This window comes from Argentina silus (assembly GCF_951799395.1).
Source record: "Argentina silus genome assembly, chromosome: X".
NCBI classification, from domain to species: domain Eukaryota; kingdom Metazoa; phylum Chordata; class Actinopteri; order Argentiniformes; family Argentinidae; genus Argentina; species Argentina silus.
The window spans coordinates 12,175,725-12,191,519 of NC_139653.1; the positions used below are offsets into that span (position 1 = coordinate 12,175,725).

Sequence of the window (15,795 nt, forward strand, 5' to 3'; positions counted from 1 at the left end):
ATTTGTAAACGGAGCTCTAGTAACTACACTACACGTTATACTCATGCTATGTAACTGGGTCAAATTGCTACATCCTAATATATTACACATAAAGCTCCTTTAGTATTTTTTTTTTTCATGTTAGACAAACCTCCCTCACTTTGGTTGGTATTCATAAACAGTTACACAGAATATTAATTTATACACACACACACACACACACACACACACACGCACACACGCACACACAGTTCAGATTGAATTCTTGCCAGCGCAACACAATATCTGAATGAGACCAAAAGTGTGCATAGCTGTCCCCATTAAAGAGGCATCACATCATTTAGAAAATGTTTTCAAACAGAATTACTTAAAGAAACAAATTAATGTTATGGTCTTGAAAGACTTAATGTGAAATCATATGGAATGCATTAGGTCACAGTAGGATGTGTGAAAACAAGATATAAATTAAAAAGTAGCTACATCATAGCATTGTAGATAATGATGATAATAACAATGAATGCCATCTGAAATTAATAAAATAACCATGTAAGTAAAGTTCAAATTGCATTTAACTACTACAGTAATAGGAAACCCAGAAGGCAGTGACTCTCCCATGAAGCAGAACTGAGGATGCTGTCTGACATGGGCTGTCTGGTCTTGCGCCACACTGCACCTATGCCTATGGTTGGCTGCAATAGAAAGATGGGGGGTGGATGGCCTAGCCGTTCCGCCAAGAGTGTGAGGATGGATGGAGACAGTCACTGGGGTCACATCTGCCATGAGGCCCTTGTGGCCCTGAAGGGCCTGTAGGCCCCTGAGCGCCAGTTCCTGATGCACCTTCAGAGGGAAAAAATAAAACATTTGATGTCTAGAGGGCTACTGATATTGCAAACAAGCGTATGACCGATAGGGATTATGAGTGAGATTCACCTAGCAGAGATGCATTCATGTGGCTACCTTCTGTACAATTAATGGCTAGCTCACACACAGAAATACACACACGCACGCGCACACGCACGCGCACACGCACACGCACGCGCGCGCACACACACACACACACACACACACACACACACACACACACACACACACACACACACACACACACACACACACACACACACACACACACCAGTCCTGTTCGGCCCCTCTCTGTCAATGAAACGCTATGAGTGGGGAAAATGGTTGTGTGCATGCTCAAAGTAGGCCTCTCTGTTGAGTCAAAGGCAAGCTAAAGGGGCCGAACTCCACTGGCCCCACTGTTCCTAGTGGTTCAAAAAAGTGCTGCAGCCAGAGAAAGACACTGGTGCCCGAGGCGGATTGATGACTGCCGCATCTTTACTTTACAAATAGCAAGTGGTCATAGCTAAACAGAAAGCTAACATGTTGGAAATAGAAGCTGCATGATTGCCCCCACGAGAAAGATTTCAACATATTTCTTAATCTTAAAATATATTCTGCTAATAGGCTATGTCTTGATGTAGGCTATATCCAACTGCGTTCATGACAGGTGATGTGTTTCGTATGACTGTAGTTCCACTAACCCTAACCCAAAATGTTAGGGTTAGGGTTAGGTTTAAAAACGCACTGACATTAACATTCTAGAAGTTACAACTACAGGATAATAATAGAATGGAATGCAATTTTCCACTTTCCTTTTCCACTTTTCATGTGGAAATAATCTTTATAAAACAGGTTCTGAGAAATATGTGATCTGATTGGTTAAAACTCGACCTGTGGTTTTGTGCACTGTTGCAACCACTGGAAGTGTGTGGATATCGGGCTGTTAATATCTAGGATATCGGTGCGGCTGTAATGGTGGCAGCACTCTTGCCTATGACCGCATCACATCCGATATCCACGATATAGCACACCCACTCGTGTGTTATTGCTTAAACAACAACACACAGCTGCCACACAGCTGTATTGAGGTGGCTTATATTTTTGACAGCAATTTCTAAAGGCTTATTGTTTCTTGAGCTTCAATGGCTATAGGGCTCAGTACGTAGCAGATTCTACAGGAAATGATGACATACACTCTCCTCAAACCCTCACTACATCAAAATATACACCATCATCTATTGCCAACATGAATATGACACATATTCACTGTAGAATTTCAAAGATATTGATCCAAGACCAGAGGTCGTTCTAGTATGCTTCTATTCATAGCCTTCAGAATTTCCAGTTCTATACAGTGCATTCGGAAAGTATTCAGACCCCTTCACTTTTTCCACATTTTATTATGTTACAGCCTTATTCTAAAATGGATTAAATTATTTTTTTCCCCTCATCAGTCTACACACAATACCCCCCACAAAGCCAAAACAGGTATTTAGAAATGTTTGCTAATTTATTAAAAATAAAAAACTGAAATATCACATTTACATAAGTATTCAGACCCTTTACTCAGTACTTTGTTGAAGCACCTTTGGCAGCGATTACAGCCTCAAGGCTTCTTGGGTATGACGCTACAAGCTTGGCACACCTGTATTTCCCATTCCCATTCTTCTCTGCAGATCCTCTCAAGCTCTATCAGGTTGGATGGGGAGTGTCGGTGTACAGCTATTTGCAGGTCTCTCCAGAGATGTTCGATCGGGTTCAAGTCCAGACTCTGGCTGGGCCACTCAAGGACATTCAGAGACTTGTCCCGAAGCCACTCCTGCGTTGTATTGGCTGTGTGCTTAGGATCGCTGTCCTGTTGAAAGGTGAACCTTCGCCCCAGTCTGAGGTCCTGAGTGCTCTGGAGCAGGTTTTCATCAAGGATCTCTCTGTACTTTGTTCCGTTCATCTTTCCCTCGATCCTGACTAGTCTCTCAGTCCCTGCCGCTGAAAAACATCCCCACAGCATGATGCTGCCACCACCATGCTTCACCGTAGGGATGGTATTGGCCATGTGATGAGCGGTGCCTGGTTTCCTCCAGACGTGACGCTTGGCATTCAGGCCAAAGAGTTCAATCTTGTTTTCATCAGACCAGAGAATCTTGTTTCTCATGGTCTGAGAGTCCTTTAGATGCCTTTTGGCAAACTCCAAGCAGGCTGTCATGTGCTTTTTACTGAGGAGTGGCTTCCGTCTGGCCACTCTACCATAAAGGCCTGATTGGTGGAGTGCTGCAGAGATGGTTGTCCTTCTGGAAGGTTCTCCCATCTCCACAGAGGAACTCTGGAGCTCTGTCAGAGTAACCACTGGGTTATGGTCACCTCCCTGATGATGGCCCTTCTCTTCCTATTGCTCAGTTTGGCCGGGCGGACAGCTCTAGGAAGTTTGGAATCTGGTGATTCCAAACTTCTTCCATTTAATGATGGAGTGATGATGGATGGAATGATGGAGGCTACTGTGTTCTTGGTGACCTTCAATACTGCAGAATTTTTTTGTACCCTTCCCCAGATCTGTGCCGACACAATCCTGTCTCAGAGGTCTACGGACAATTCCTTCAACCTCATGGCCTGGTTTTTTTCTCTGATATGCACTGTCAACTATGGGACCTTATACTGACAGGTGTGTGCCATTCCAAATCATGTCCAATCAATTGAATTTACCACAGGTGGACTCCAATGAAGTCGTAGAAACATCTAAAGAATGATCAATGGAAATAGGATGCACCTGAGCTCAATTTCGAGTGTCATAGCAAAGGGTCTGAATACGTATGTAAATGTGATATTTCAGTTTTTTTTATTTTTTATAAATTAGCAAACATTTCTAAAAACCTGTTTTTGGTTTGTCATTATGGGGTATTGTGTGTAGATTGATGAGGAAAAATGAATTGAATCAATTTTAGAATAAGGCTGTAACATAACAAAATGTGGAAAAAACTCAGGGGTCTGAATACTTTCCGAATGCACTGTCAGGTTGTCCTACTACTGTATGTGTATTTCACCACATACATAAAAGTCGTACACAGTACAAGCACAGTAAAGTACAGACATGAAGATGTTTCAGTGTAGCCTCTCTGTGTGAAGTGTGCAGCTCTTACCTTTTGGGCCTGTCGGGCCTGGAGCCCCTGGTATCCCCAGACCCAGCTGGCCCCTTTCTCCTTTCTGACCTCGGTAGCCTGAGGAGAAACACATAATTCTTAGTGGACTCCCAGTCAAAGACACACACTGGAGGAAACAGGACCAAAGACATAAGAACCACATGATATTATTTGTAAGGAGTTGGTGATGAGTAGTATTAGTGTAATGTAGTGCTGAGTAGTACTATGATGTGATAGTAGGTTAGAATTAATAAGAAAGTGAAGTGGAACTCCCTAATGTCAACTCGATGCAAACTCAATATTTTACTTTACAGTGGCGGAGTTGCTGCTCTCAATGTTATAATTGTAAAAACAGCAACTGCAAAGTAGAGTCTCAAGACAGCACTTGCATGTGCTGTGGTTGCAGCTTTGGTGGAGTTTGTTGAAATTTGCTGCTCATAAATCCCTGCTCCAAACTAAGATCTTTAAATAATATATGCTGCCTTCTGACATGTTGTCAAAACAAAAATCATCAAACCAGCCGTCTGTGGCTTTGTCTTGGAAGTGTTGGGCGTCATGGGGTTCCATGGCCTTGTCAACAAGAGAGAAGCAAGCAAATGGCTTTTTAAAAAAAAAAAAAAACCCCAGCAAAGACACTTCTTTAATCAGAGATCAGACTCAAGAGTCAGCCAAAGAGATTCTGAAGAAAAACAACCTACAAAAAGGACATCCTATGAAATCATAAAATAATAGAAGCAGAAAATAATTTGCATATAAAACAATTATATCCATTTACAACAAGTTCTAGCTGCTTCCACTGCAAAGATTCAAAAGGGCTGTCATTTCAGATATAACACAATCATTTCAAATGACGCAAAATGTGAAATATTAAAGAAGAATTGCAAACCCTTTAGCAAAAAGCAAAAGCAATTCAACTGATGAAAGGACCAAAGGCATATGACAGATTTAATTCTGTTCAATAACTTAAACTATTTTCAAAGGATGGAGAATAACTATTGCATACTAAATATATATAGATATTTTGAATTACAAACATACAAAATAAAAGCAAGCACATGCATATTATTCCAAGGCCAAGCAAGAAAAGTCATAGCTGTATGTGTCGTGGTCTGTCAACAGTTAAGTACTCTTTTCTCATTCAAATTCACACACAAAAATGGCACTCTCATCTTTTCATGCAGACAGGATTAATACTGTAATATGAGATGTGCCGGAGAGCTCTGTTCTGAACAACAGCATAACAAGTCAGAATGTGGGGCTATGGAAATGTTTCCCCAAAAGGCATTTAAAGTAATTGAGAGTCTCAGAGCCAGAGATGGTTGGATGGAGACATCAGAAACACTGACAGAAGTATCAGGCATTGCACTGCCAGGCCCAAAGGGGAAACGCTCCACTGCTTACAAGGCAGAGAAAATTTCAGAAAAAAGGCTTCTGAAAGCCCCAAAATGTTCTCTCAGGAAGAGAGAAAGACTACCCACACAGTGCTGCAAGAATGAGACTTGTTTAAACACTCACGGTGCCTGGAGCATTCACTCGGGGTGGTGGCATTCCATTGGACGAATAGCACTGTACCTTGAGCACCAAATCACTGCTCAGTGCACAGGGCAAAAAGCATGGAGGGACATCTAACAGATGCATTGACAAACAGCATTGTGTGTCCCTAAATAATAGACAAATGGGCAGGGGCATTGTTGTAGAAATTACAGTAATTCAGAAACGGGCTTGAAAAAGCTGTAAAGCTGTATACCCGTACCTAGTGCTTCTCCCAGCTGGAACGTTTGCAAATGTCATTTACCCATCAAACCTGAATTCATGAAACTGCCTTTATTGATATGCAATCTCAAGGCACCTTTAGTTTTCTTCTCTCTATGAAATAACAGGTGCAACAGTTGGTAAATCTGACATTAAACTAATTAGACCTAATACCATATCCCATTACATAACACAAAACAAAACCAAACAATAAAGACCATATCTGATATTTTCTTTCTTAGCATAGTAAAATGTAATGTTTAATTGGAATATGAAAGAAAACCGATGTCCCCTCAACTGCCATCCATCCCCACACCACCAAAAAAGGAAGAAGGTGAAAACAAATCAAAAACAAAACTGAAATATGCGAACAGCTACTGTAGGAAGAGTAAATATAAACACAGTTACCAAAGTCAATAGAATAGCTTTCATCAATTAATATGAAAGGGTAAAAACAAAGCGAAATACATTTTAAGATGACCAAATACCATGAAACAACAAACATGATATTCAAACAGAACCAACAAGCCTCCCCTCCAAAACCCCCCCCCAAAAAAAAAAAAAAAAAAAAAACATTTATATACAGTACTCCAGATACAGTGCCCATGCTTCTGTCTCTATGGATTTACTCTAGCAGCTTGAGATCATAACCCAATTGAAATAAAACTATTTCAAAAATCTGTGTGAATGCAACAGAGGGGTTATTTTTCTCCATAAACTATTCATTTTGGCATATTTGAGAGGAAGTCAAATTGGATATTCCAGAGGAGGACTGTCTCCAGTGGAGGATGACGAGAAATAATGAGGAAATATTACCCCAAACTCTCTCCCCAGCTGAGTGGAGGGCGGCACGAGTCAACAATACAAGAATTAAAAAGTTGTTGAAATTCGGATTTACCAAGGGACAAAACTTTTCTTCTTGATTTTCGATAAATATTTATTTGTAAAGCTGCATTTAGAACCGCTTAAAAAACATGACATTGAAGCACATCAAATAAAACAGGAAAACAGAAGCAATCAAAGACATGAATCATGATTATGTCTTAATGCTAGTGGCATTGACACAGTACAATACATGCTAACTTAGCACACTGTAATAATTGAGAGCAGCATCTTATCTTACTGTGCAGTAAGTAACATTGTAAACGATCTTGAGCAAGAATGAAGTGAGGTAGATGCCCATGCTCTAAGACAGAGGCTAAAACGTCTATTTGAATTGCACCACCATAAAACATATTACTGCATCTCCAGTTAGAATGTCAAGTGCAATTGTTTCCAGAAGCACCTGAAAGAGGTTGTGTTCTATACAACTCCTATAAAAGGTAACAAATCTGACCAGCAAACCATTATTGATGTAGGGGTTGTGTAGGCAGTCAGGTAGTTGCCCAGGTGTGATAAAGGATGTCCACCCTCTTCCCTGGCTATGCCCCTTTTGTTTTTCACAAAGCTTTTGTTTCATGGAGTGAGATATCAATTGTGGGGGCTCTTTTCTGTCCACACTGATATGACTTTCTCTTATTCTCAGCCAATTCTTCATTTGTCTTCATATTTCCCAGAGAGCCGTTGTGCACCATACTCCTGGCCTTTCCTCTGCTTCCAGCCCCTCAGACTGCATTGATATATGTGGCTAGCAAGAGAGAAATACCATGAATCCTTACAACAAAGTGTCAACTCACTTTCATTAATGCCCCCCGACTCCTCCACAAACAACCTCTGAAAGTGCCCTCTTTTCCATTCTTCTCACATTCTCCCTGCAAAATATCTTTCTCTTGAGTACTACTTTCTCATCCTATGTTTTCATCTCTTCTGACTTGATCATTTACCATATAAAGCCAGTTGTGCATTGTAAGCTTCCTTCCTCATTCAATGAAGATTTGAAGATCCATTTTCAATGCACTTGCCCCTGATAGGATAAAAGTTAAACCCAAGTGAAGTGTACACGCACGCACGCACGCACGCACGCACGCACGCACGCACGCACGCACACAACAATTTCACTCTGATTTTGTCAGCATTAAATCATACAGTAGGTAAGTTCAAAACCCTCTCATAAGTTCCTTTGTTAAAGGTTGAGTGTATTATTCCATTTGAGGTTTTAGGATAGCAGCTGTGGTTATGGTTGTGAGGCAGAGCGTAGGTCTCCAAGGGTTTAACTTGGTAGCGTGTGGCTCTTACCTTGAGAGCCGGGGGGGCCTGGTTCTCCTGGGGGGCCCGGTGGGCCATCGTTGCCAGCGGGCCCAGGAGGCCCCTGTCGAACTTGTGCCGCTAAAATTGCTGCTGGTGTCTTTTGTTGCAGAGCGTAGTTTGATAATCTCTCTGCAAGGCAAAATTTATATTCTGTTTCAGAATACTATGAAGTGCAAAATAGGTGATAATACAGTATCTCATAAAAAGGGATTTGCCAATAAATACCACACTGACATTCAATATCGCAACACAGCGGCATAGTCATAGTTTAACCCATCATAAACAATTCTCTTACTTAGATTTAAATGGAAAATCGTCATGGGAGTGAGACAAACAAGCTACATAGGGATAAATTGGGGGCAACAATTTTGGAAGCAACAGCTGTACCTTCAAACACCCTCAATACTTCATTTCGGATAAACATTTTAATTTCCTCCATGGAATTGGCATCATTCTGTGAGGAAAAAAAACAGAAGAACACAAACTTCACCAAAACGTATTTAACAGATTAAGAAAATGCAATTAGGAGACAGCAGTAATTCATGTTTTATTCATAGTGAAATGGCAGTGTCTTAGGAGATAAAGAGATGGAATGCATCATGGCATAATAATCAACTTGCTGCCTGCCGTCCAACTCAGCTCAAAGATTGCTTCTCTGAATTTTTGGGAGGCTTGCATTATAGAGAACATTGGCATGGAATGGAAATCATGGTGAGAATTGTCTTTAAGAGTTATTTTCTGACTGGTCAATGAAATCTCCCCAGTTGCATTATGCTGTAATATTTCTGCTGTGGACCTGAAAAGTGAAGAGATAAAAGCAAAGGGATTCATGAGTGTGAGGCACCACTAAACACAGAGATGGTATGAGAAGCAGCGTAAAAGCAGGGAGAAATCATGTGTTTCTGAATTTGCTATACCCTGCTATAACTCCATACCTCTCTTAAGAGTTATAATGGATTGGGATTATTTTAGAGCAAGAAAGGGTTGCAGCAACAAGACTGGTATGTTTATAAAGGTAACAACAGAGAGGACTATGGCCATTTTCTCACATGTTTTAAATGTTTGTCATTCAAAGGATGTTACAGTATGCTCTATTCAAGCTGGTTTGCTTCAACAAGGTTTACGCAACAGTACTCTTGATGCAAGACAGTACTCAGGTCATCCCTGGATACCAATCAACAATTGCAAAACAACTCGGCAACTCCATGAAAGACAGTGATGTATTCTTTTAGAATTCAAAAGTCTGTCTTTCATCTCTCTTGAAATGTTATGTAACCTTCGTACATGTACAGTATGTGTGTAAAATGGCTGTGACACAGGAGGTGTTTTTCTATCCTCTGCAGTGCTTTCGGCACTCCCACGTTCTCTCTCCCTCTCCTCCCCTCTCCCTCCCTCCATCCCTCCCTCCCTCCCGACCCCGTGGGCTTAGATGATCAGGAGTGGGAGGTGATGAGCAGAAACAGCACACCAGGCTCACTGTGCCTCCTTGCTGTTTCATATGTTGCATGCACAATGCTCCAGTGCATTCAATGCAGAGAAAGAAAAACGTGCCCAAAAAAGCCTCGAAAGTAGGCTATTACTCTTTAATAACTACTCTTTACTCCTGAGGATAGTTTGTGTTTATTGATGAGTATTGAGAGACAAATAATAGTGTTGAATGTAACAGACTTTAAGTGTTGTGGGGAGATATTACCAACATACCAAGAGGCCCGGTGACCCTAGAGGACCGGGAGGACCTGGGTCTCCTCTGTTCCCCTTATGTCCAATTGGTCCAACAGGCCCTGGGTCTCCTGTTCGTCCTCTCTCCCCTTGAACTCCTCTCCCTCCGGAAATTCCTGGGTCCCCCTACAATATGGGAGGATAGAGCTTCTGGTATATATACATATAGCTTAAAGTAACTACAGCTATCCAGGACCATTTCAGATCTACAAACATTGAAGGGGTTAGGAGCTAGGGAAAGGAGGAATCTACTCTACTCCTAAAAGGAGGCCTACTGTAAGATGCAGTATTGTCTTTACTCCTTTCTGGCTTGGGTTCATACCAATGGCACAATATTAAACATGCAGTGCACACTCAACCATTACTCTTATTGGGTCCACTCAGTCACAGCTCCTAAGGGACTGTGGCCAATTTTAAAGCCATGAAGCTCACTTCCTATCCTCCATTACTGGCATTTGGAATAGATTACTGTAGGAGTGTGACAGAGCTTACTTACCATGTATTTCACAAATACAATGGCATAGAAACGGCATTGAGCTTCAAATGCCTTTATCTAATGCTTATGTGCTGCAGGGATTACTCAAATTTCTATTTATGACAGTATTTTTGTTAGAGAATGTTTTCTATTACAAACACAACTTGTTGTAAGAAAAACAGAAAGGGTAAAACACAAGTCTTACACGTTCTCCCTTGGACCCTCTGTCTCCTGTTCTTCCTGTGGCTCCCTAAAAGAAAATAAGAGAAAATATTGAAATTACACAGGAGTTGAGAGTTTTCTGAAATTTTAGGTCAATTTCTGAGAAGCCCGCTCAGAGCAGAGAGCACTAGTAAATAATTGGATATCTGGAATGAAGCTGAACCTGAGGCTAAACTCTTCACCACTCTTCTACTACTCCAAACCAACTGCTTATGTTTACAGACACACACAGAGAAGCCAACAGAACGCGCTGCAATCATGCCCATGTTCCTAACCTCCGCATGCACTTAGGCAAATGTTTTTTGTTCACTTGGCTCGTACAATCCAAAAAGTATTTCTCTGTGGAAACTCCACACTTTTCTAATGTTCCAGAAATGACTGTTTCTGGCACAACCTATTTGGATTTATTGTATAATCATTCTCTCCCAGGATTGTATTTCACCTTCCTGCTTGCCTGCCTGTCTATATGTATGAGAGAAACACCTGTCTGGCTCTCTCTATGTGCACAGCCCTCAGAACTTCTCCAACCCCCCCTCTCCCTCTCACTCCTGCCCCCCATCTCCCAGCATCACCGTGCTCACTGCATTACCTTTGGGAGCATCTTTGTATCAATTTCTTGCAGGATTACAGCAGCCATGCAAAATACAATCTGGCATGATGTGGTTTTAAAGCGGGCAGCTCTTTGTGGAACTGTTCTCCTCCGCCTGCTTTCATCTGCAGCTCTCCGTATTCCCCAACGCCTGATGGGAGGCTTAAATCTATCATCGTGCCCACTGAATTGTGCTTCCCTGGGCCTCACATTAAACCTCAAAGCCAGTGTGCAAGGAAACTACAGCAGGGAAGTAGTGAAGCCACCTGCTAGATGGCACTGTTGTCCCACCAAACGATTGTGTGAGATAGATGTATGAAGCAGCAAGGCAAGAAAAATAATGTGGAGTGCATCTGTACCACGGCAAGATGTTGATGGAAGTGAGTAAGACAATAACTAGTTGGCCCCATTGTTCAGGTCTCTGTGATAAAGATTGACAGACGTACCGATGAATAACACAACCTAAATTGAGTTGTTCAAAAATAATCCAATTAGGGTACTTGAAATTGCATCATGTGTTTGTGATGGCTATACTGATCTGATGTTTCCACCACCATGTGAAAAAGGGATACTATCTTCAAGCAACAACAACAAGTACAACAATAGGGATGTTGTCATCTTTAGGAATAGTTTGCAGCGCCAGTTATTTAATTTGTACCCTGTTTCATTAGAACACTTATCTGGCTGGCAAATGCATAATTCACCCGCTGCCCTCTATTACAAACATTTTATCACTGCCTGAAAGCATTAACTGTATAATTAGGATAAAAAGACTTAAAGTCAACAAAGCCTGTAATCTGCAGGATACCTTTTAGTTTGTATCATTAAATGTTCTAATGTGCAAATTCTGTGTTTTAATTCACTCTTATGATGCAGTAGCTCAGGCCTAGATACAAATAAAAGTGCTGTGCTATCTCTGCAGCCAGGTTGTTAAGGGGAATATTCTGAAATGTGGATTCAGAGTGCCATCTCACCTCGTATCCAGGAATTCCATCTTTTCCAGGTCTCCCCTGCTCAAGGAACACAACGAAAACAAAGACATTTGTATCAACTCCCACGTTTGATTGGATCGGCACTGTTGCACTCCTAGTAATCTCCACTGTTAATGACATATCTCAACCGTGGAATAATGATCCTGAGTGCTTGGTGAACACTGTTATACTCTGTGTTTACAGGGGCAATTAAAGAAACCAATTCTGATGATAATTACATACAATAATGTAATCGTCTGCAGAAGAAATGTGGGATAATGTTATTGTTATTGATATGTTATTATCACACTATTGTTGTTTTATCTTACATATTTATATCTGATAACACTATAGACTAAGACTATATGAGCAATATTGCGGTGTAACAGCTGCCCATGGCATACAGTAACACGGGTGCACTTGGTTCTGTGGTGCTTGGACCATGTCCTTTGTTGTGGGTATCAGGGTGTGGGAAAGAGAACACAGGAAAAATCCTTACGGGATCACCTTGGGGTCCCTCAGGGCCTGGAAATCCTGTTTCTCCAAGCGGCCCTCTCTCGCCCTGTCGGAGAACAGAAACAGCCATGTGTCAGTCTGCAGTGACAGAGGGATGACTGTGAGATTGACAGCTGAAAGACAGTAAAAGGCTAAGGCTCACCGGCTCTCCTGGGATCCCAGACTCACCACGCGTTCCAGGTTTTCCCTGTCAATCACACACAGGATGAGAACATTCCCATGTTAGACAGGTCCTCAATAGTGTCATATCTACAGCCCTTTTACAGGCTTACAGGTGTACATCTGAGGGCCAGGAGCGCTGCTCATCACAGAAACACAATTACAATTCTATGCTGCTAACTGGGACTACTGTATATATGATAGCTACAGTGGACTGTTTAATTTCTTACTAGAAATTATATTGGACTTAGTCCATACAGTACCTTACATTTCCCAGGACAGTCATGTCATTCATGTTTTATGCAACATTGTAAAAGCTCAAGTACTGTAGCAACTGCAGCAAAGGTGCTTGAGCAAATGGAAGTTTCACATAATCAATGTGCTCTGCGTGGAAAACAAAAGTGTTACTTACTGAAGGCCCTGGTATTCCTGGGGACCCAGGTATACCTAGATCACCCTAAAGGAAAAGATACAGCCTTATTATATACCTGAAACGTATAACATATCACCATACATGTTGTGAGAGTACGCAATCAAACTTTTTGACTGCTCGTCTCTAAACTTTTGTTATTTTTTGCTACTGGGTGATCATTATTAGGATTGACCATTTGTACGATTTTTTGCCTAATAGTATTGCCCTTTTGCCTACCGAGTGGTTTACGGAGAGCTGTGATTGCTTACTACAGACTGACAAGAATGTTCCTCGTGGATTCTATCTGTTTGACTTTACGTGGTGAGAACCATGTAGACTCAACCATCAAATATTGCCATCTTGGCTCCCCAAGTTTTCCCCCATTGGGGACGACCTGGTGGAGCTGTCAAACTGCTTCGACCTTCTTGACCATGATGTTCCGAGTCCATCAGCCTGTCACGCCCCCTCGGATTCCTCTCCCACCTGGACAACAGTGTTCCTGGCCCCAACTCCTAGCCTTGGTGCCACCAAGCCTCCCCAGAAGTGTGATGATTCACCCCAGTCCCCCAGCTGGACTGTCCATCCAGAAGTGGCTACCTCTCAACTCATCCAGCTGACAGTTGTTCCATTAACCCCTGCCCCACCCCCTAAGTCACTCACATCTGCTCAGAGGCCTCCAGTGAGCAGCCGGCCATGCCAGTCTCGCCAGCACTACTCTCCCTGCCCACCCTTACGACCCCCCCCCCCCCCCCCCCCGATTTTAAAATGAGAAATGGGCTTGGACTACTACATTTAAATGCCAGAAGCATAATAAATAAAATGGACTTCATCAACACGTGGGCTCAGCAGGCAAACCCAAAGATTTTTATGGTCTCTGAAACATGGCTAAATTTGTCAGTGCCTGGCAATGATGTGTCCTTAAATGGCAATACCATATTTAGGACAGACAGAGAAGGGAGAGGAGGAGACGTGTTTTTTTTTGTTTTACTGCGTCTGCTCTGCTGTCTTCCACTGTCCCAAATCAATATGAATGTTTAGTCCTGTGCTTTGGAAATATCTCTTAGCTGTCTGTGATAGGAGTGTATCGCCCACCATCTGCTCATCATAGTGCCTTTGATAACTTAGGTGCACTTCTATCCTCCTATGTACATTCTGAAGTAGTAAAAAACAAACACATATGCAATGGTTTAGAACCATCACAGTTAATTTCAAAACCAACAAAAGCATAACTTAAAGTATCCAGACAAATCCACCCTGCTAGATATCCTAACAAATAGACCTTATAGGTAGGCCAGTGGTGTTCGGCCAGTGGTGTTTTTGCTAATGACATCAGCGATCACTCTCCGATAGCCTGTTTTAGAGATGAAAGGATAAAAACAAATCTGCTCCAACAAAAAGACATTTTAAATATTTTAACATATTCTTTATTGGTTGAATCTTTCCCTTATCAGCTGCATAACTCTGATTTGGCTCTAGAACCAGGCCTGGGCCAAAGCCAGAAAAACTGACTCAGTAGCTGATGGGCAGGTTTTCAGACAACTGAGAAATAGATGCACCTTGTCAATTAAGAAAGCTAAATCAAGTGCTATCTCGGATTCTGCTGGTGATCCTATAACACTTTGGTAAACAATTAACAATTAACTGAAGCATGGAAATTCCTCTTCCTCCCTACCTAAAGAAGTTTTGTCACACTCTGATAGATAAGTAATGCCTTTAATCAGCATTTTCTCTCAGCAGGCTTTTAATTTGAGAGAAATGGTTGTTTGGTTGACCCCGGTCGACTGCACATCTCCCAGCCCCCAGTTGGATCGATGGGAGATCACTCAACTACTAGCAAATCTTTATTTTCATTTCAACAATTTTCTACTTGTGATGTACTAGAGGGGGGCTAATCTGCTTGATCCAGATCTATTGCAGCTTTTGGCCCCCCTGATTCATTGACACATATGTTTAATCTGACTCTTATCTCAGATGCTATCCCTAAGGTTTGGAAGGCAGCCCATGTGCTCCTTTTCCATAAAGGTGACCCCTCCGACCGAGATAACTACCACCCAATATCCAAGCTATCTTGCCTTTCCAAAGTATTAGAGTCCCTGGTCAACTCCTAGCTAAGAACCTTTTTATCTTCCCAGTCTATTCTAAATGTGCACCAATCTGGCTTTAGACCTTGTCATAGCACAGTCTCAGCTGCTATGATTGTCTTAGATGATGTGTTAAATTGCCTAGATCAGAAAAAACATTGTGCTGCCTTATTTATATCTCTCTCCAAGGCATTCGATACGGTTGACCATTACCTACTCATTCAGAGGTTGCCTGAAATAGGCCTGCATCAGGCCTCATGTAGCTGGTTTGAAAATTATTTAACAGACAGAACGCAGTGCGTCTTAACTGATGGTGTTAAATCAGGTTTTCTGGACATAGCAAAGGGTGTCCCACAAGTATTGATTCTTAGTCTGGTTCTTTTTACTATTTACATTAACAATATTGGATTATCTGTAAATAATTGTAACTTGCATCTATATGCTGATGACTGTTGTATATGCTATTGCCCCCACGATTGACCAGGCTTTCTGAGCTACAGTCTGCATTCGCTGTATTGCAGAGAGCATTTTTTGGGCTGTGGTTGATGCTTAATGCTGGAAAAAACAAATATATGTTATTTACCAAATCACAGAAAAATGTATCTGATTTATGCATAGGTACTTTGGGTGGTGCCCCCATTGAGCATGTCCCTGTTTATGAATACCTGGGCACTTGGTTTGACAAAGACTTGACGTTCAGAGGAGCTTGTTAAATGCTAAGATTTAAAGTGAGCTTCTTACATAAGAATAGATCTTGCT

General features: G+C 41.7%; 1 protein-coding gene across 1 annotated transcript in view; it reads right to left on the reverse strand.

Annotated features, from left to right (window-relative positions):
• Positions 1-697: 697 nt before the first annotated feature.
• The window catches only part of LOC310822225 (uncharacterized protein), a gene marked incomplete at its 3' end in the record, with an annotated part of 110,243 nt that continues 95,145 nt past the window's right edge, over positions 698-15,795 (reverse strand). Inside the window, exons 42-51 of the mRNA XM_083694574.1 lie at positions 12,956-13,000; positions 12,527-12,571; positions 12,368-12,430; positions 11,872-11,907; positions 10,292-10,336; positions 9,594-9,737; positions 8,280-8,346; positions 7,881-8,021; positions 3,954-4,031; positions 698-816 (exon numbers count right to left, since the gene is read on the reverse strand). Coding sequence (XP_083550700.1) covers positions 698-816; positions 3,954-4,031; positions 7,881-8,021; positions 8,280-8,346; positions 9,594-9,737; positions 10,292-10,336; positions 11,872-11,907; positions 12,368-12,430; positions 12,527-12,571; positions 12,956-13,000 — 783 coding nt within the window. The remainder of the gene's footprint in view (positions 817-3,953; positions 4,032-7,880; positions 8,022-8,279; positions 8,347-9,593; positions 9,738-10,291; positions 10,337-11,871; positions 11,908-12,367; positions 12,431-12,526; positions 12,572-12,955; positions 13,001-15,795) is intronic.